Consider the following 22,583-nt stretch of genomic DNA (forward strand, 5'->3'; position numbering starts at 1 on the left):
AATGTTATGGCAGTGCTCAGTCAGGACAGACTGAAGAGCTCATCTAGCTTGGCTTTAGGAGTAGAATCGAGGAATAACAAAGGTATGACCACATTAACAGGATATTACTGACCACCCAAGATGTAGAGGAGCAAATCTGTACAGATCGCAGACTGTTGTAAGGGACATAAAATTGTAAAAGAAAGTCATTTTAACTTTCCACATACTGACTGGAACTCCCATACTGTAAAAGGGCTTTATTGAGAAATAGTCTGTGAAATATGCTCAGGAAAGTTTCCTTCATCAGTACATAGAAGTCCCAACTAGAGAAAGTCTGGTACTAGATCTATTAGCGAAGGAGACAGGCCAGGTGTTAGAAGTTTGTGCAGGGGAACACTGCATCTAGTGATCATAATGCCATGAGATTCATAATAATCATGTAAAAGGATATGTCTGGCCCTCAAGTTGATATTCTAAATTGGAGGAAGGCCTATTTTGATGTATCAAAAAAGAATCTGGCAAGTATCAATCAGGGTAGGTGAAAGGATATGAAATACATTACATAAATATGTGATTCCATTTCATCAACTTTGAAGTCAAGGCAGTGGATGTTGTCTGTATGGACTTTTGTTGTCTGTAAGAAATTTTACAAGGTCCCGCATGGGAGGTTGGTCAAGAAGACTCATTCACTTGGCGTTCAAGATGAGGTAGTAAACTGACTTAGACATTGGCTTTGAGGAAGAAGCTAGAGAATAATGGTAGATGGTTGCCACTCTGATTGGGAGCCTGTGACTAGTGGAGTGCCACAGGGATCAGTGCTGGGATGTTGTTTGTCAGCTACATCAACGATCTGGATAATAATATGATAAATTGGATCATCAAATTAGCAGATGACATGAGGATTGGAGGTACAGTGGACAGCGAGGAAGACTATCAAGCTTGCAGTGGGATCTGGACCAGCTGGAAAAATGAGCTAAAAAATGGCAGATGAAATTTAATGCAGACAAGTGTGAGGTGTTGCACCTTGGGAGGACCAACCAGGGTAGGTTTTATATGATGAGCAATACAGCACTGAGGAGTGTGGTAGAATAGCAGGATTTGGGAATACAGATCCATAATTTTTTGAAAGTGGTGTCACAGGTAGATAGGATCATAAAGAAAGCTCTTCGTGTAATAGCCTTCATAAACTAATGTATTGTGTACAGAATATTGATATTATACTGATATTGTATAATATGCCGGTGAGGGCTAATTTGGAGTATTGTGTGCAGATTTGGTCACCTACCTACAGAAAAGTTGTAAATAAGATTGAAAGACTGCAGAGAAAACTTACAAAGGTGTTGCTGGGACTTGAGGTCCTCAGTTATAAGTAAAGATTGAATAGGTTACAACTTTATTCCGTAGAACACAGAAGATTGAGGGGAGATTTATTTGAGGTATACAAAATTATTAAGTGTACAGATTGAGTAAATGCAAGCTGGTTTTTTTCCACTGAGGTTGGGTGACACTAGGACTGGAGGTCATGGGTTACGGGTGAATGGTAAAATGTTCAGGGAAACATGAGGTAAAACTTTGTCACTCAGAGAGTGGTGAGAGTGTGAACAAGGTGCCAGTCAAATGGTGGACGCAGGGTCAATTTTAAGATTTAAGGGAAACTTAGATAGGTAACTGGATGACAGCAGTAATGGAGAGCTGTAATCTGGGTGCAGGTCAATGGGACCAGCCAAATTAATGGTTTGGCATAGACTTGATGGGCCAAAAGGCATGTTTCTATGCTGTAGTGTTCAGATTAATGTGCTTAGGAGAGAAATAACTTTTTAAATCATGAAGTTATACATATATACAATGCATATTTGAGGCAGAGATTGGTAGGTTGGTGATTGCTAAGGGGGTTAAGGTGGGAGAATGGGGTTACAAAATCAACTATGAGTGAATAGTGGCACAAACTACAAGGCCAAACAGCCTTCGTTCTTATACCTAATGGTCTTGTGGATAAACTAATTTTGAAACAATTCAAATGAAACTAAATATTCAAGAAGGTAAAATTAAAGACAGATGCATTGTGAAAGATTACCCGGAAGATGAATAAAACTAAAGAAGCATTGAAGAATATTTTCATTCATAGTTTTATGAAAAACTTTTGCTTTCTGGAACAACCTATGCTTTTTTTCTTGCTATATCATTATCTGATGTTTCAAATACATGTACTTGGACATAAAATTAGCTTGCTTGCTAAAGATAAGAAAGATTTACTGAGCGGTAACTATTTTCGAGTCTGCCCTTCTAAATAACCTTGTATGTCACTGATCTGAAGACACAGACTTAAGATTATTTAGAAGGACAGACTTGAAAAAGGTTAAATAACTAAATATTTGTTCTTAGTTACTGCTCAACAAAAAATATTTTATTCAAATTAATTGGTGGCAGGTAAGGAACAAGAATCTTGTTGAGAAACAGTTTGACAAATGGAGCAATCTGCATTTTTATCTATCACCTACTCCTAGCTGCAGTCACCCACTCTAATTAATTCTCAAATAAAATTCACTTCTGGTTAATCTCGGTATTAAAGCTTCATTATGATGCTACTTAATATTAAGTTTGCTACAGTGCAATTTTATTTCAAATCACAATTAGTAAAGTGAATACCATTTAAGAATAATTGTTTCTAGGCTTCCATTAACTGCAGAAAGAAAGAAATCTGGTCAGGAAGTCTGTGATCTGAAGTGCCCCCAAGGAGCAAATCCAATTAATTATGAGGTCTGTGATCTGACATTCTAGTCTAATGGCCAAAATACAGATACTTAGCAAAATTGTGACCCCTATATAAGGGAAACTAATGTAGGAAATGCATACACTAGGAGCAACTAGATTGCTGCAGAATAATAGGATTAAATAAGTTAAGAAACACAAGAGACTACAGATGCAAGAATCTGGAGCAAAAAAAATCTGATGGAGGAACTCAGTGGGCCAAGCAACATCTGTGGAGGCAAAGAGACAGTCAATATTTTGGGTTGAGACATTGAATCAAGACTAGTTTAAAATAGTCAGGTTGGCCCTTCCTATAAAGACTCAATTACACAAAGCAGGAATAGGTAAGTGCACAATTTCCTCCTATGCAGCTCAGCTTGAGTGTGGCTATTCTACCCAGTCATAATTAGCATAAGAGTGACGTGTTTAAAAAATTTCCTGCACTTCAGGTTGGGAGTTTCAGGAAGTGAACGCAAAGTAATCATAATTTAATCAAAGGACCTCTTTTTTCTATTCTTTGTAATGATTGATCATGTTAAGTATCACACTTAATCAAAACATTCAGCCACACATGTTAATAGACTTTAATTGTAAAATAGTCATTGTAATCTTATTGATGTCACAGTGGACTGTTGATTTTATCCAGAATGACAAAATCTTTTGCAGTATCTTTTGTAGTATAAAGATTAACGATGAGTGACAGCATTAGCATCTGTCACATTAAAGGACTTCAGGTGACATGGAAATGAACAAGGAATTTAGAATAGCCAGTAAGCCAAATATTAAAACTTTCAACTCACTCCTACATATTTATCATAAATAAAATAGTGAAATTTGTTTGGTCTTATTTCTCACTTAATTCCTTTGCTAGCAATGATCATTCTAGTGCTAATGACAAACATTCAAATGTGGGCAAGTGCTTGAATAAACATTAAGGATTAATTATATGGGTTAATTATCAAGATTTGTAGACTTCATCCCAGAGAGAAAAAAAGATAAAACACAAATAAAATTCAGAAAAGGCATCGTCCTTTATGCATTCAGATATAAAATTTGCCAGCTTACCTCGTGGATATATCTGCAATGGTTCAATCATCTCTCCATTAACTTGCTGTTCTGTCACAGTAGCATAATACTAGGAAAGAAAACACAAAATAGATGGAATCAAACTAAAATTTTATAATTTAGTCTTCCCTCATAAAAAGAGGAAAATTGAGAAGATGAGTCAACAATTTCAGGAAGAAACCCATCATCTCTATTTATATATTTTTTAATAATGTAGGAAACGCTGTGTGGGTCTTATTCACTGTGACCAGTGTCACTCCTGCTAACTGAATTAATGAGAAAATGAAAAAGAGAACCAAGTCTAGACACCCTCACGCTTTTCACTACTCCATAAATTTCTGGAGTAGGTAAACCTGAAAACATAACTTCAGAATCAGAACCAGTGATAATAAATCAGGTTTAATTTCACTGTTATATGTCGTGAAATTTGTTGTTTTGTGGCAGCAATACATTGTAATACAAATTATATTTTAAACTATAATTTACAAAAAGAAATATATTTATTTAGAAAATAAAATTAAATAAGCACTGTAGTGGAAAAAGAAAGCAAAACAAAAAATAATAATAGTGAGCTAATATACATGGGTGCATTATCCATTTAGAAATCTGATGGCAGAGGGGAAGAAGCTGTATTTGAATCATTGAACGTGAGTCTTCAGACTCCTTTACCTCCTCGTCGATGGTAGCACTGAGAAGAGGGCATGCCCTGGGTGGTAGGGGTCCTTAATGAATTTTCCAACCCAAGAACTAAACCATTAATACTTACAATGAACAGCCACTTGTGGTGTCATTTGTCACAGTCATTTATTCCCAACTTCCCTTACCCCAATCCAGCAAGTTCTTAATTAAATCAATAAAAAAAGACCTGAATCATCAACTGCTTATACCTCTCCATAGATGCTATCTGACTTGCTGAGTTTCTCCAATAAATTTTGTGTGTGTGGGGGGCTCTGAATTTCCAGCATCTGTTGAATCTCTTGTGTAAAGGATTTAACGCATACTTGTCTGGGGATAAGACTAACATCAGAGTTGGAAGTTAGCAGACTTGATGGAGATTTATGTTAACTATCAGAGATACAAATGTCAAGATTTTGCATGGTTCAGGTCAGGTGAAGTGAAAGGTTGTTGGTGAAGAATGCATTCCTTATCAAGAGGGAAATTAATATTCTGATCTTTTGAACATCTTTCCAATGTTCAATTTAAAACTTTGAATTATCAATGAGTTGAGGGTCACAGCAAACTATGAGTACAACAGGGTTTGAAGAGAATGTCAGAATCAGAATTTATCTGTTCGTTTATTTATTTTTCTTCTATATTATGTATTGTAATGAACTGCTGCTAACTTAACAAATTTCACAACACATGCCGGTGATAATAAACCTGATTCTGATTCTGAATGTGCAATGAAGCTGATTCCTCATGCTGATGTCACCCAGGGGCAGCATTTCAATGAGGAGAAGACTCATAATGACTCTTGAGGACCACAAAGATAACAGCATTGCATTGGGGGAAAAGCTACAACTAGAGCTTAATCAAAAGCTTAACTAAACCAGACACATACAGTGCCTTTAAAAAGTATTCAGCCCCCAACCTTTTGTTCACATAAATGAGTATTACAACCAGAAATTTTGATCAATTTAACAGAAAATTTTTATTAGTGAATTACATGCTGCTTTTTCCACAGTAGTGCCCAAAAAACAGAGCATTCATGCTGTACAACAACTGTAAGGCATGAAAAACTAAAAATTCAAAAACTGAAATATCAGCAGTTCCAAAGTATTCATCTCCCTTTGCTGAGTACTTAGTGAAACCACCTCTCGCAGCTATTACAGCTAGTAATCTTTTTAGATAAATCTCTATTAGCTTTGCACAATGTAACATTGCAACATTTGTCCATTCCTCCTTGCAAAATAGCTCAAGCTGTGCAAGGATAGTTGGGGAGCAGTGATGGACAGCAATCTTAAGATCTTGCCAGAGATGTTCAATTGGGTTAAACTCAGAACTCTCACTGGGCCACTCAAGGACATCAATTTTCTTCATTTGAAGTCATTCCATGGTTGCCCTGGCAGTGTGCTTTGGATTGTCGTCTTGCTGAAAGATGAACTTCCTCCCCAGTTTAAGCTTTCTGGCAGATGTTAGCAAGTTTTATCCAGAATCTCTCTGTATTTAGCAGGATTTGTCTTCCCATCAATCCAGACCAGATTTCCAATCTCTGCTACTGTAAAGCACCCCCAAAGCATGATACCACCTCCACTATACCTAACATTAGGGATGGTGTTACCAGGCTGGTGCATCGTATTAGGTTTACACCTCACTTACCGCTTAATGTTGAGACCAAAATTTCCACTTCCATCTCATCTGACCACAAGATGAGATTTTTAAAGTATCTCCTATGTGAGACTTTGAAAAGGATATGCTTTTTTTTTAGCTCGGGCACCTTCCCTGCCATTCTTCTCTGGCGACTAAATTTAGAGGGGTGTCTTTAGGCAATGTGGTTGTGGTTTCACATTTTTTCCACTTTTTCACGATGGACTCTACTGAGCTCCAAGGTATGATCACTGCCTTTGTGATTGTACCCTTCCCGAGATTTGTGCTTCTCTAATATCATTTCCCTGACTTGTCTTGAATGTCCCTTTGTCTTCATTTTGGTTTGCTCTGTTGAAAATCTAGCATACTGTTGGACCTTACAGAGAGAGGGGATATTTATTTTTATGAATTCATTGAAAACAGGTGATCATCCAATTTTCTACATCAACAAATCAGGTAAAGGTAATACTGTACGGTATATTGCACCAGAGAAAAGTTAGCTTAGTAATTAAAGAGGGGTTGAATACTTTTTCAATCTCACAATTTTGGTTTTTAACTCAAAGTAAATTGCTGACAAGTTTTGGGATTTTTCTTTTGATTTGTCATGACATACAATGTTTTGTGGCTTGGGACAAAATCCAACTTCAATATATTTTAAATTTAGTAAATCAGACAGTAAAATATGAAAATAGTTGCGGGGGCTGAATATTTTTTCAAGACACTGTAAATAATGTGTCTTTAAGAACAGGTCAAAGACTATATATTCTACAGAGAGGAACATCTGATTATGCTTCAAAGCCTTTTCATCATTTATAAGGCATATCAGGGTGTAATGGAAAACTCTTCACTAGCTTGGATGAGTGGAACTTCTACTTTTAAGTAGCTCAAAATCATCCTGGGCAAAGTGTTTAACTTGGATGGCATGTGATCTAACACCCTGAAAGTTGCACTGTCAGACCACCTTGGCTAGAGCCTGCTTAATTCAGAAACTGCATAGCAGCAATTTCCAAAGCTTAGGATCACAGAATGGTACATTACAGAATTCCATCCTGTAGTTATATGCTGGCTCTTTCAAAAAGCCAATCCAGACAACCCATTCCCTCATATTTCCTTGATATTCCTGAAATCTTCTCCACTAATGAATCAATATTCAGCCCTAATAGGTAGAACATTCCAAATCCTAATCATTCTTTACACCTCTCATGTCATTTAGTGTAAAATCTGTGCCCCCTTGTTATTGACCTCTGCATCTAACACTGGGATGATAACGGCCTTGTGGTGGTGTGCATGTACCAGAACACTGAGGGCATCTTTAACATACCCTTGACGCTGATGTTTACCCAATGCTGTCTACTTGATTTAACAACACTTCCCAAGCCCATGACCGTCATTATAAGGTCAAAAGGAGACATATGGGAACATCGATGTCAGCAATTTCTCCTTCATGTCATGTCTTTCAGATATATTGCATTTCTTATAGTGTCACGTCATCACAATCTTTGCCTAATAGAACTTTGCAAACAGTTTCACATCATAAAAACATATCCATATCTAAACTATTAGAAATGGCATTAAGCACTAGTCTTTACAGGAATGCCTACATCTTGTTAGTAAAGGGATTTTCTGCCATTGTTTACATTAGTGGCAGTCAAACCACATATAGGAAAGGTGATAAAGTATGTCAAGCATATTCAAACATATTCAAATAAGCAGGGTAATGTGTGAAGGTCCCTGTCACAGGGTAAGTCATTTCTGTTTATTGGCTAGGACAAGGATGGTGTTATGAGTAAGCTAGTTAAATGAAATAAATTACTTTCTTCCCAGTTAAAAGTACACCAATTTTAATAAAAATACAATAAAAGATTAATAAAAATGTTTTACTGTACTGTTGCTGTCTGGTTTACTAATGAGTTTTAATAACAGTATTGTAAATAAAATCAAATTAATTTGACATGGTCATATTTGCTACTAGTGATATAACTCTCTAATTCAGGAGTTCACGACCTTTTTTATGCCATGGACCTCTACCAAGGGGTCCAGAGACCCCAGGTTGGGAACCAATGCCCTAATAGATTGCTAAAACCATCAGAGACCCCATTCCAGATCACCAGTCAGTAGGAAGTAAATGAGCAAGAAGTGTGAAACTAAATTAACGTCCCTTCAAAGAATTGGTTTATGCTAAATGGTTTCCTGCTATGCAGACATTACACTATCATTCTGTGGGAGCCAGTGTTTAGTCCACTGCACCTCCAAAGGAAGAGCCAGGAGTCTGGGCTCATTCAAGCTTAAGAATAATGGTTACTTTTAAATGCAAGTGGTGTACCAAAACTCACTAAACCAAGCTTTTGAATTTATCACTGCATTTCAGAGAGAAGGCACAGGCCAGAGGGAATATGAAGAAAGTGTAAATGATTAAAAAAAAATAGAACCCTTAGCCTTTCCTCAGAAGTATATTAAAATGTTACTTTTGATAGATATCCAGAAATCAGTAAAGCCTTTGAGGAGATCTTCACTCAGAGGGTCATAAGAGTGTGGAACGAGCTGCCAGTGCAAGCAGTGAATGCAAGTTCAATATCAATGTTTAAGAGAAGTTTGGATAGGTATATGGATGGTAGGGGTATGGAGGGTTATGGTGCTAGTGCAGCTGATAGAAGTAGGTAGATTAAATGGTTTGGCACAGACTAGACTATCTGAAGGGCGTGTTTCTGTGCTTTACTTTTCTATGACTCCGTGAGATCCTGATGATTTGCATCCAGCAAAATGGAAGAAATCCAGAGCTTGGGATCAATAAAAAAAAATTCAGGAACTATGAAACAGTCATGAGAATTTGAAGATTATTTAAACATTTCAAAATAATAACAAGTAATTTTATTAAATTATGTGCCAGCTGATAATCCAGTTCTGTTTCCTTTGGTTAAAACTCAAAATAGTTTCATAATGAAGCACTAATACTCACAATTCAACTAATTTATTGCAACTTTCCAAAGAATAATTTGCAGCTGCTTAACAGAAGACTTTATGGCAGCCATATGTTATAAAGGAAATCCAGTATTGTCAACTACAACCAGAAATATAACTGGTTTAGCAAATTAGCCCACAGAAACAATATTGCAGCATCACCTCTAGCTTTCATTCATTGAGGTAATGCGATATTATAAAATAACATATGCTAAATTTGTAAATTGTTGTTTAGTCTTTGTTTAACTTTATGCAAAGATTACCTTAGATTCCTTTTTATACTATTTTCTAGGTTCTTTTCTTATTTGCTCATGGTACTGACTCTTTCTTGAGGAACAATTCTGGGGGCACAAATTGTCTTTATAAGATTTTCCAAATAGTAAATTGAGACAAATTGTCGGACAATAGCGGACACCCTAATTGAACTGATTCTAGGGTGATTTTGTGCTTTAGTATCTAAAACACTAGGAGGAAAAATTACGCAAAGGCAATGATTTTAATATTTCAATACTATTCCATAATATAATTGCTCCCAAGATGTAATTGCTCTCATTATAATCACCATATAGTTCTACTGTTATACCCTTTTTTCAAAATAAGTGTCTCCGACCTAATAGAAGTTTAGAAGGAAAACAGTTGTATTAAATTATGCAAATACGAGGAAACACGTGTCCTGACGAAAGGTCGGCCCAAAACGTCAACTGTACTTCTTCCTATAGATGCTGCCTGGCCTGCTGTGTTCCACCAGCATTTTGAATGTGTTGTTTGTATTAAATTATGCCTATTTTCCCCATCCAATGAGCACCACTTTTTTTTATCCCTTCATAAGATGCTGATGAACCTTTTGGTGACAACCATGTAAGAAAAAAAGTCAGAATATTTTTTATAAACTGATTAAGAAATGTAGGATACTCCTCCATGAGAACGCATCCAGTTAGAAGTACAAGAGCCCAAATGCCATAAACCATAACCATTATTTTAGAATTTGTTTGTAATGTATTATTCACCAATAACCTAATATGAATGAACATGTTTAATGGCAGTTGTCAGAATGAGACACAAAGGAAAACTGAAATAATTTTAAAACTATTTTGTGAGAGGAAACCTAAGATGACAATGAAAATAAAGTTAACAATTATTAAAGTGGTGGACAAAATTAATTATCATTTCCTTTTACAACAAATCACTAGCAAATGCTGAAGAGACTTTTGAGACATGGTACACCATGGTAGCATAGCAGTTAGTCAAATGCAATCAGAGCTCAGGGGCAGTAGTTCAGAATTCAGTTCCAAAGTCTTCTGTAAGGAGTCTGTACATCCTCCCTGTGGAATACTTGGGTTTTCTCTGGGTCCTCTGGTTTCCTCCCAAAGTCCAAAGATATACAAGTTAGTAGGTTAGTTGGTCATTGTAAATTGTCTCGAGATTAGTCTAGGGTTAAATTGTGGTTGCTGGTAGTGCAGCTTGAAGGGCTCAAAGGGCCTATTCAGCGGTGTATCTCTAAATTAATTAATTAATAAGACTGCAAACTAGTGGTAGCTTGTAGTCTTAAAAGGCTCTTCAACATTTCCAACCATGTCAATAATCAAATATAACTTAATTAAAATAATAAAATTACTTAAAGTGAAATGAATAATTACCTTCAGTTATCCTTTGAATGTTGACAGCTACTTTTAAGTAAGTGGGGCCATGCTAAATGCACTAAACTTTGCTAAGGAGCCCGATGGACAGTGTATCTGGTCTTTTCCCTCCAGTCATTGTGCAATTGACTTGGACTCAGCAGCAAGTTCAGGAAGAGAGCAGGAGGTCAGATGCCGGTGTAGAAATTTGGAACTCACCAATCCATTTTCTCAGAGAACCAGCAATCAACCAGCACAATTTAGCTGAATATCAGCAGTGAACAATTTTCTATCAATGAATACAGTTATTACTTTTATTTATAATTTAATATTTTCTGTACTTACATTTACATTTGAAGCATGAGTGCTCTTGGTGAAGTAATCTGTCAGTTGAATGGTTTCTCACATAATTTTGGTGTGAACATGTGATGAAGCCACAGTAGTGCAGTTTGGAATCACATACAAGCCAGACCAGTTGAGCAGCAGATATCTTTATCAACAATCTGCAGAAGGAACTCAGTAGCTCAACAAAATCTGTGCGGGGGGAGGAAATTTATTGATGCTTAGTGCCAAAACCCTGCATCAGGACAGGATGCAACCCAAAATGCTGACGAGTGCTGACAGTGGATTTCAATCTTTTGGATCTGGTGATATTAACCCCTAGATTCTTCAGGTCAAGAACGAGGCATAAAACTTGGTGGTTGTGGCTTAAGTGTTACCAGAACAAAGACTAAAACAAAGGGGTTGCTGTCTCATACTCAGAATAGAGTTAACAATATTCCAGTGATGACACTAGCTGCAAAAAAAATCTGAGAAACATCCAGAAAATTCATAATCAGCTATACTACAATCATTAGAAAATTTACACAACAATAACATACATACGTGATTATATTAAAATTATAAGCAAGCATAAGAAAGTAAATTACAAGGAAAATCCCAGAAAAAAAAACAACTGCTGCTCTACTCTCTAAGTTCCTCTAGCAGATTGCTTATTGCTCCAAATTCCAGCATCTGCGGTCTTCTTCTGTCCCTAATCCAACAGCCAGATTTGAAAATGGAAGCTATGGAAGAACAGAGTCTCTGAACTGCACCACTGCACCACCAAGGCTAAAGAATGTGATATAATCAGCTAAATCAATTTATGCTGTCACTGAATTTGAGTCATTGTAGTTTGAAGATTATACCTGGAAGGAAAGTCAAGGGAATTCTCTATTTGCAAGGTCCTAAAATTTATGAGGAATAAATATGAGGATCCAAATCGTGATTTTAGAGTCCTGATGAAGGACCTAAACCAGAAATTATGCCTGACCTACTGAGATCCTCCAATGTCTTTGTATGTTGCTTCAGAATCAGAAGGCAAGGAGGGAGTTCAGTTAAGTAGTTTTAGAAAATTATGGTAGTTAGTTACAACAATGATGGAAATCTTATTTTAATAAACAATGAACCTAAATCATAAAATAACCAGAACATTGAATAGGGAATGGAATTAATTAATAGAACATTTACTTAATTTGATTTTCCTAACTTGCATCCGATTTACAACTACCTTTGCTTGGTGAAAAACCTAATAATATTTTCCTTTCTCTCTTCCATACATCTGGGTACCAGCAGTTCGGGAACATAAAGCCCACATCAAAATAACAATACACTAAGGAAAACTATTTCAAAACCTTTTATTACCCTTGCAAAAAATAATTGCTGCTGTCTGTTACTCAAATGGTCAAGACAAGTAGGTTTTAAGGGTAACAGTTTTATGGATCGACCTGAGAGCAGTAATAAATGTTAACAAGTAGTCTCGAAAAACAGTTCAAAATAAAGTCTTGCCAAAATACAATGACATTTCTAAACATAGTAATTTTCACAGAAAATATGACGCCAGTGGCTATTTTGAGCTTTGTTCATGTATTTTTAATAGGAAATTTGCCGGTTATCGATCCGCAGCTTGTTCCATCTGCCTAAGGCAGTTATACTACTTGCAAGCAACTTTCCAATCAGCAGCTGTCAAAAATCACTAGATCCACAGGCATATTCCCCATTTCTTTATTTGCTTAATGTCACTAAAGAACACTTAAGCAAGTCACTAAACAGAAGACCTACTTTTGAACACTCTAACCCCTCAATTGACACTGGCCATTTTGTCTATATTTAAAGTAAAAGGAGAACGTGTGGCCATTTAACTATTACTGGGACGGTAGCTTAGTGGTTGGCATAATTACTGCACCAGCAATCATCATTTGGGGTTCGATTCGCTCTGTTGTAAGGTTCCATTCTTCCCATTTTCTCCAGGTGCTCCAGTTTCCTCCACATTCCAGAGAGGTACAGGAAAGGATTAGTGAGCTCTGGGTATGCTACGTTGGTGCCAGAAACGTGGCAATACTTGTTGGCTACCACCAGCGTAATCCTTGGACTGTGTTGATCGTTGACACACAGAACAATGCATTTCACTGTACGTTTCGACATACATGTGACAAATACAACTAAATCTTCTTTAATCTACTGCCATGCAAACAGGACTTTACCAGCTGCTTTGCAGTTACTGAGTTTTGACCGCATCTAAACAAAGAATGAAAATTTTGGTTCACTCATAATTATTACATAAAACTTGCTGGAGTTTAGCCTCTCAGGCCAAAATATCGTAAGTTTAAGTTCCTGTGGTTGCTCAAATAGTTGACGAAAATAGTTACCAGTGGTTCTCTATAAGAAAACCTGAAGATCCCATGTACTGCCCAAAGTTAAACTCAAGCAAGATAGGCACAACTATAATCCAAGTTGCTCTCAAAGGTTCCAAAAAAATCTAGAGCTTAATCAGTAGAAATAGTTGGATCATGAGTTATGAAACTAAAGCAGCTGCTTGCCTTTCTGAAGCTTAATCATGCATAGCCTGAAATACATGGACATATTTGCATACATGCCTATTTGAACCCAGGATGTTGTAGTTGACATACAAGCAGCATTTTAGAATGGCTGTCACCAAAGTCTGAGACAGCTGCATGGTGGACATCTACCTTCAGCAAGATGGATGAACCTAAGCAGGCAACTTGAAATATGCCAGCCATTTTGACATTTGAGATATCCATGACCAACAGTGCATACTCGACTTTCTCACCAACAACTGCTACGTCCATATGCTCATGTGAGCCTCGGCAAACAGGCATGCTGTTATGGGGGTGAATCCAACTCCAGGGTACCTATCTACAGTTTGGAACCCTTCCTTCTTTCTTATGCTAGTGACTTTAAGTTTACCATATTAACTGCAGAAAGATTCTAGCTTAGTTTTCACAAATAAACTAATGTGGGAAGATTTTAAGTCTTATGAATGTCATGGCACTTAAAAAGTAAAGATTTTTTTGTGCATCATAGAGTCTAATGTTGTGTAAGAAGTAAGAGTGTTTTCTATTCCAAGCACTCTTTGTCAGTATAAAGGACTTTTAATGCTATGCACTGCACATATTAGATACACCAAGACAGGTAATACATTCTGTCAATAAGGCACCTTCAATACATCAGTGTGAATTTTACATTCCCTGCACTGATTATATTTAGAGCCTCAAAATGGTTTAATGAAGTAGAATGAAACCAAGGATATTTTTAGGTTGGTCACTTTCTACCGAAAAATGGATCAGAGTTACCAAGGTTCATTTCACCTGGAATCCTCAAAAAACAAAGCAACTATTTTTCACTTGATCAACTTGATTTCAAACCAGATTTACCAGATGATTTGGCACAATGATCAGATTCCCCTCAAACTTCCTGTTCTATTGTGTCCAACTACTCTGTTGTATCTTTGTCAAACTACTTTCCATTGTTTCAGAAAAGGTTTTATTGATATCAAAATAAGAAATGAAGCAGAGAAACAGCTATCTGCATTAAAAGAATTATTTCAGGCATAGTGACGAGTTTATAACAGTTCAACTATGGCTGCATTATTCTTTGAATCACATCATGGTTTTCAAAGAATTTCAAATTTCTTAATGCACAGCAAGTGCCATATTCAGCATGTTAGTACTGTATGTTTTAATAATGCTGCTTTTTCTTACCCATCCACTAGATTGTCTTGAATAGCATTAGCATCACATTATAATATAAGATCATTCACTAATGCAAATTGCTGGCATCCTGCTGTTAAAAACAACTTTCGCAAATCTTGCAGCACTTTTACTGCTTTTCAATTATGGAACTTAATTCCAAACCACATAAAATTATCTCCAAATCTGCAAAATGTTTAAGGAAAACTCTTTACAACCAAAACATAATACACTCAAGAGTGCGCAACACTGAATGCTCATTTATGAGTTGTATTCGATCTATGTGTGCATCCTCAACAGCCCTTTCATCAGTTCAAATTTGGTTTCTGATTCTACATTACAGTGCCCAATACAGTACCACATATAAATAAATTAAAATTTATAAAACATTTGAATGAATAGTGACTTCTGACAACCAATTTATTTCCCAGACAGTTAGACACAGAAAAATTAAGTAGCACTGAACAGCAACACAGGACCAGATGTCTAATCTGCAAAGCAATATTTTCCATTACATAGCATTGCTGAATCTCAATGTCATTCAGTGTTTGAGCTGCAGTGATCCATTATCTGTCACTAAGTTTATATCCTTCCAAAAAGGCACCCTAAAAAGACCCCATAAAGTGGAGCTCAGTTGAAATTGTGCTCATTTCCCTTTAGTGTGTGCAGTCTCTCACCGGAGTGTAGATCCATAGTCACAGACTCTTACTACCTGTGGACATATTTCATGTGCAGATATCATCTTCAAGGCTGATATTCTCATAACATTACTTCCATACCACACACTTTTAGGGGCCTATGGGCTACAATTAAACAACAAACACACTGCATAATTAGCATTAAGCCAAGCTAGGTAACCTGTGCAAACACTGGCATTGCAATTGCTATCATTGGCAGAAATCAGCCAATTCAGCAGAGGTACATATCAAGTTCAAGTTTATTGTCATCTGACTATACATATATACAACCAAATTGAAACAATGCTCTTCTGGACCATGGTGCACCAACAAAACGTAAGTCACAGACAGCACATAAACAAAAATATGACCATAAATAAGTTAATAGAAATAATTCAAAATGCACATAGTGGAGAGCACAGGGAAACAGTAAACAGCTCACTGTCCTAATGATGAGTATCCGTTAGTCTCATAGCCTAAAGAAAGAAGCGGTCACCCAGTCTGGCAGTCATAGTCCTGATGCTTCTGTATCTCCTTCCTGAGAGTAGTGAGTCAGAGATTGCTGGATGGGTAGTAGAGATCCTCAACAATGCTTTGGGCTCTTCCTCTGCAACACTGCCAGTAAATGTCACAAATGAGGGGAGGGGTGGGAGACCCCAATGATCCTCTTGGTGGCTTTTACTGTCCTCTGTAGGGTCTTGGGAACCAATGCCTTACAGCTTCCATACTACACAACGAGACAGCCAGACAAGACATTCTCAGTGATGCTCCTTTATGAAAGTTGTTAGCATAGGGGTGGGGCCTTGTACACCTCAGTCTCCTCAGAAAGTGCAGACACTGCTGGGCCTAGTTAGGATGTGTCGTGGGTCCAGATTATATCGTCCATTATGTACACACAAAGGAACTATGTGCTCTATAATCTCTCTGTAGCAATCATTGATGTGTTACAGAGAGACATTGGCCAGTGCCTTTCTCTTTTGTCTTGTTCACACTGAGTTGTTTTTCTTACACCATTTGACAAACCTCTCTACCTCCTCATTACCTGCCGACTCATTATCATTGCTGATGAGGCCAACCACTTCAATATCATCAGTGAATTTGATGATGGGGTTTAAGCTGAATTGGTGGCAGTCTTGGGTCAGTAGCGTGAACAGCAGTGGGCTGAACACACAACTGATGGGTGGAGGGGTGGGGGTGGTGAACACCAGTGCCCAGCATGATGGAGCTTGAGATGTTGCTGCCAACTCGGACTGACTGGGGTTTTTCTATGATCAGTGAAACCAGTTTGAGCGGTAGGCAACCAGAAAGTGTAACTGGAAGGTAGGATTGTATATGACCCACTCCAGCCACTCAATGCACTTCATGTAAAAATTGAGACACTCAATCTAGTGCGACTCTGGCCAGTGCTTCACCCAAGCTTCAAAACAGTGTCAGTTATGAAAAATGCATATATATGCAAAGTATGAATGAGCACACCATTGCTATATACTGTACTGAAACCTACTGAAAATTGAAAGATCCAGGTAGAGTGGATGTGCAGAAAAGGTCTTGTACCAGTGGGCATGGTCTCACAATAGAAGGATGTCCCATGACAATAGAGACAAAGAGAAATTTCTGCAAAAATTGCTAGAGAACAACCTTGTCTATTCACAGAAGTAAATCTGAATAACATCAGCAAGCTGTAATCATAACCTCTGTTTTGCTGTAATCCTTTATCAAAGTCGAATATATTCACATATGCACAAATGCAATTAAAAACTTACTTAAAAAGCTTCACAATTTTTTCAGGAAAGAGCACAATTATAATAAAAAATTCGAAGTTTATTTCAGTCCAGTAATCAAAGTGGTCATAATGTCATGATCAGGGTTTCGGGTCTTGGCCTGAAACATTGACTGTTTACTCTTTTCTATAGATGCTGTCAGGCCAACTGAGTTCCTCCAGCATTTTGTGTGTATTACTTTGATTTTCAGCATTTGCAGATTTTCTCTTGTTTGTCATTAGGATTTTCCCTGTTGGTTCATGAAACGAATGCTTGAAGCAGAAGAGACTTCAGGATTCCGTATCGCCTGGCTGATTATAGCTGCAAAAAGATGGCACGGCCCGGATGGCGGGGATCTTTGATAATGGAGTTGCCTTCTTAAGGCAGCACCTTCTGTAGATACTACCAGGATTATTACTAGCTAGAGTCTCATTCCTTCAAATTTGAATTCATTATTTGAAATTCTTTTATTTTAAATGGAAGATTCATAGTTTCATTTTCATACTTTGTAAAACCTCCTTTTGTATGTTATGTTTAGCTTCTTTACGTGATCAGGCATAGCATTAACTATTTGACTTTACACTCTCTACTTCAAAACCTGTGCCCAAGAAATTTTCATACTCATTAGTTAAAGAGATGCACAGCTATTTGCTGTATTTGTGCTCTGCGCTCCTTTACAGAATGTTGTGAAATGACAAAAGCCGAAAGAATGTTTGTGGGCATGTGAAAGTTTGACAGCTGGAATTGTTGATTTGCTTTCGTGTACAAAATCCAGGCAGATATTTTTTAAAAGTTATTGATAAAAATTAATGAGAATTTAGCACACACATTGTTATATTTTCACCTATGAAATATGAAAAGAATAAATGTATTTGATTGCTGTCAGTGTGAGCTCAGTCACAATATCAGATTCTGAATTAACCAGTCTTCCAACATTATTAATATAATTCATTTTATCGCTTTCTTCTCCATTATGACTGTTACAAAAATTGACTGAATTAACCAAATACAAATGTAAGTTGGAGTATGGAGAGGCCTGCATACTCCAAAGAACCTCAGTCTCCTCAGGAGGTACAGGTAGTCCCTGAGTTACGAACATCCGACTTACAGACAACTCCTACTTACGAACCAAGGAAGGAGAACACCATCCGCCATTTTAAGTCGGATCGCGACGCTGTCTGCCATTTTAAGTCGTTGCCGTTGACACTATGTTGAGTGTGTAACTTTGTATTTGGCTTAAATTTTTCTTAGCAAGATTCACCCTAACCACCCCCACCACCCCCCCCCTCCCCGTCCCCAACGTTCCAGTCAGCTGGTGGCACAGTGAGATCAGTGCCGGGCTGGAGAACAGATTTTCCCGAGCTCGATCCAGTGACAGACTGCTCCTGTGCCGGGTTGATGTCAATCCAGTGACTCCTGTACCATCTGTGCCGGGTTGATGTCGAGCGTGCAACTGGACCTCGTAAAAAAAACACTGCCACCTCCGGTTTAAATTCCCACACGGAATATTGTGGAGGATCAAATACAGTACCCAAACCCAGCACAGCCCCCACTTGTCCCATTTAACCTGTCTCAGTGCAGTGGACTTTTGGACCCGGGGAATTTAGTACAGTGGTCCTTAGGACCCAGCAGAGCTCGGGAGCCGGAAGAGGTCGGGACCCACTGCCTGCAGTGTTTTTGTTCTGTTGATGGGAAGTGATTGCGATTGAAATAAAGCGTTTGAAGAGTTGAAACGCCATCAGTTATTGGAAAAGCGGTAGGCTACAGTTGGTCAATGATCGGAACAATTTTAAAGGATAAAGTGAGAATAATGGAGCACATGAAAGGCCCTGCCCCGATGAAAGCTACAATTATTACTAAGCAACGCAGTGGTTTAATTATTGGAATACATACGTTTCTTAAATGTTTTATATGCATAGAAAGGTAAAATATATATATACTAAGACAAACATTTGACTAACTAATGCTAAATAATACCGGATGTACTTGTTCCGACTTACGTACAAATCTGACTTAAAGACGGACTCAGGAACAGAAGTCGTACGTAACCCGGGGACTGCCTGTAGAGGCGACTATGGCCCTTTATGTTTTTGGTGTTTTGCCCACACACACACACTGGCATCTATAAATCTGTCATGATTACAGCTCTTCCTAAAGAGAGAATATAATCTAAAGCACTAATCCATTGTGATGAAGTCTTTTGAGAGTCTGGTGGTGAAACACACCGGCTCTGGCCTGAGAAGCAATTTGGATCTGCTCCAATTTGCCTGTCATCACAAGTCAACAGCAGATGTCATTTCATTGGCTCTTCACTCAACCCTGCAACAGCTGGACAATGAAGTATCATACAGCAGCGTGCTCTCTCTTGATTACAGCTCAGCATTCAATACTATCATTCCCTCAAAACTAATCAATAAGTATCAAGACCTAGGCCTCAATACCTCCTTGACAACAACAGACTGGTAACAACATCTCTTCCATAATCTTCATCAGCACAGGTGCGCCAAAAGGCTGCGTGCTTAGCCTGCTGCTCTACTCACTTTATACTTATGACTGAGACTAAGTACAGCTCCAATGCCATATTTAAGTTTGACGGTGGCATCGCTGTTGTTTCGAATCAAAGGTGGTGACGAATCAGCATATAGGAGAGAGTGAAAATCTGGCTGAGTGATGCCACCACAACAACAACCTCTCACTCAATGCCAGCAAGACCAAGGAGCTGATTATTGACTCCTGGAAGAGGAAAAAGAAGGTCCATAATCCAATCATCTTCAGGGGATCAGAGGTGGAAAGGGTCAGCAACTTTAAATTCTTCTGTATTATCTTTTCTTAGGATTAGTCCTTGGTCTAGCACACAAGTGTCATTACAAAGAAAGCAAAGCAGAGCCTCTATTTTCTTGGAAATTTGCAAAAATTCAGCATGTCATCTAAAACTTAAAATAAACTTCTACAGATGTGTGGTGGAGACAATATTTATTGGTTGCATCATGTCTGCAATGGAAACACCAATGTGTTTCTTTTATTTGTCATGAATGCCCACAAAAAATGAATCTCCGGCCTGTATATGGTAACCTGCATATGTTTTAATAATAAATTTACTTCAAACTTTGAACTTGAAAGCACGATGAAGGGTCTTGGCCTGAAACGTCGACTGTTTATTCCCTTCCAATGGTGCTGCTTGACTTACTGAATTCCTCCAGCACGTTGTGTATCTAAACAACAAAAAGTATTGGGTATATTTTATTACTAAGTAATCGCTCACTGCTTGGTGCAAATAAAAATTTTTCATATCATGAACTGTAAAATGGAGAAAATTGAAACAAAGTTCCAAGCTCAAGTTCTGGCCTAATGCTAAAATGTAGTAGTAGTTTGATTATAAGTGGCTTCAATAACTTTGGGCTGGAAAGACATAACTAAGCCTATGTTACATTCCTTAATTTTACCTGGTTGATATCATCTGTTAGCCTCTTCTTACAAGACCTTTCCTCATACATTTTCCCTTCCTGCCATCCAGGGATCCAAAAAGTCTGTCTAGATGAAGCAATGTAGCATCTCTTCCAACGTAGCACAGGGTATTCAGTGCTCCTCTACATTGCAAAAATTAAATGCAGACTGGGTGCCACATTGTAAAGAATCTGCCACATTAATTTTCCATCCCAATATCCTCTAACCTGGCTGCAGTCTCCTGCCACCATTTAAACAAGGCACAATATTATCTTGAGAAACATTTTATACTCTGTCTGGGGACACAGCAATCTCCCAGGCTCGAAAGTGAATTCTATAAAATTAGTAAATTGGTTTATTATTGTCACATGTATTGAGATCCATGAGATGTTCTTGACTTCTTGGTATTATTTATTTATTTATTTATTTATTTATTTTGTGTTTGCACAGTTTATCTTCTTTTGCATATTGGTCCTTTGTCAGTCCTTGTTTGTGTATAGTTTTTCACTGATCCAATTGTATTCTTTGTTCTACTGTGAATGCCTGAAAGAAAATGAATCTCAAGGTAGTATATGGTGACATATGTATACTTCGATAATAAATTTACTTTGAACTTTGAATGGCTTTTCATGCCATTCTCACAGCTCTTTTCATCTTGACAGTGCAGTGAGATAGCACAAGGTAAAGCAATAGCAAAATACAGAATAAGGTATTCCAATACAAAATAAAGTATTTCAGTAACAGAGAATGTACGGTGCAGGTAGACAAAAGTTGTAAGGCCATGACAAAGTAAATAGTAAGATGAAGAGTCCCTCTCATTGTACTAGCAGGATCGAAGCTGGTGGTACGTGCTTTCAGGCTTTCATAGGAATCTGGAATTTGAACTTTGAAGAAAGATGAGAAACTGTTTTCTGGTGAAGAATTATACCCAGGTTCCTGAATCAAATATTTCCTTTTTTTGCCTTCCTTTCTCTGCCTTCACTGAGTTGTAAACTACATTTTATTTGAAAATTGACCTGGAGCCAAGAAAAAGGATGAAAAAGGCAATAGAGGATAAACTCTTTAAGGTGCTCTTTACTATTCTGTACGTGTTCATACCATACTGCTCCACTCTAATTCGTTTTGATGCTCATTGTAACAGAAATTCACCACAAAAATACAGCAAAAAACATTTCTAAATTGGACTGTTCTCTGCAGTCTTCCCTGCAAAGGTAAAGAAAGCAGATGCTTCAGTCTGAAGAACCAGCCTTGAGAAAATACCTGACAAAACTCAGTACATTACAATAGCATCATCTCTCATATCTGAAAATGAAGCTCCAACCTGAGAAGAAGCCATTGAACCTGGACCTACTTCACTCTTCCTACATTCTTATAATTTAAATCTGCATGTTTTGTTTCAGCTCATCAAAGTAATTTTTAGAATTCCAACATGCTGCTCATGAATAAGATTAAGATTATTAGCTTTATTTTGTCACATCTACATTGACATATCAAAACACAATGAAATGCACCATTTGTGTCAACAACCAACATGGTCCAAGCATGTGCTAGGAGAAGCCGCAAGTGTCACCATGCTCCTAGTGCCAACATAGCATGCCCGTAAATTACTAATCCTAATCAGAGCACCCAGAGGAAACACGTACACACGGGGAGAACATACAAACTTACAGCTGGTGCTATAAAGCATTGTGCAAACTGCTACACTACCATGCTGCCCCATATGGGAGAAAGTAACAGTAATTGGTCCACAGATAACATGCAAAAGCTTGCTGAGTGGAAACAGGTTTCTAGCAAGTAAAATATTCATTTTATTCAATAATTTCAACAATTTAGCAACAACAAAAATGAACCAGGACTACACAGGGAATGAATCAGTGCCTGGGGAAATGTTCCCCTTTAAATGAGTGTTCCCATTAACAGGGTGTGCCATTAACTGATATGTGTTGGATATTAATCAAAAGACAATGCAGCAGAAAAATGTAACTGATGGACTGTAAAGAC

The 22,583-nt window shown here is 37.6% G+C and overlaps 1 protein-coding gene across 2 annotated transcripts in view; it reads right to left on the bottom strand.

The window, feature by feature from the left end:
• The window catches only part of map2k5 (mitogen-activated protein kinase kinase 5), a 318,051-nt gene that overhangs the window by 237,592 nt on the left and 57,876 nt on the right, over positions 1-22,583 (bottom strand). For both annotated transcript variants that reach the window (XM_059953007.1, XM_059953006.1), the window contains exon 4: positions 3,793-3,862. In XM_059953007.1, the coding sequence (XP_059808990.1) occupies positions 3,793-3,862 (70 nt within the window). The remainder of the gene's footprint in view (positions 1-3,792; positions 3,863-22,583) is intronic.

The sequence above is a fragment of the Hypanus sabinus genome, chromosome 28, assembly GCF_030144855.1.
Source record: "Hypanus sabinus isolate sHypSab1 chromosome 28, sHypSab1.hap1, whole genome shotgun sequence".
NCBI lineage: Eukaryota > Metazoa > Chordata > Chondrichthyes > Myliobatiformes > Dasyatidae > Hypanus > Hypanus sabinus.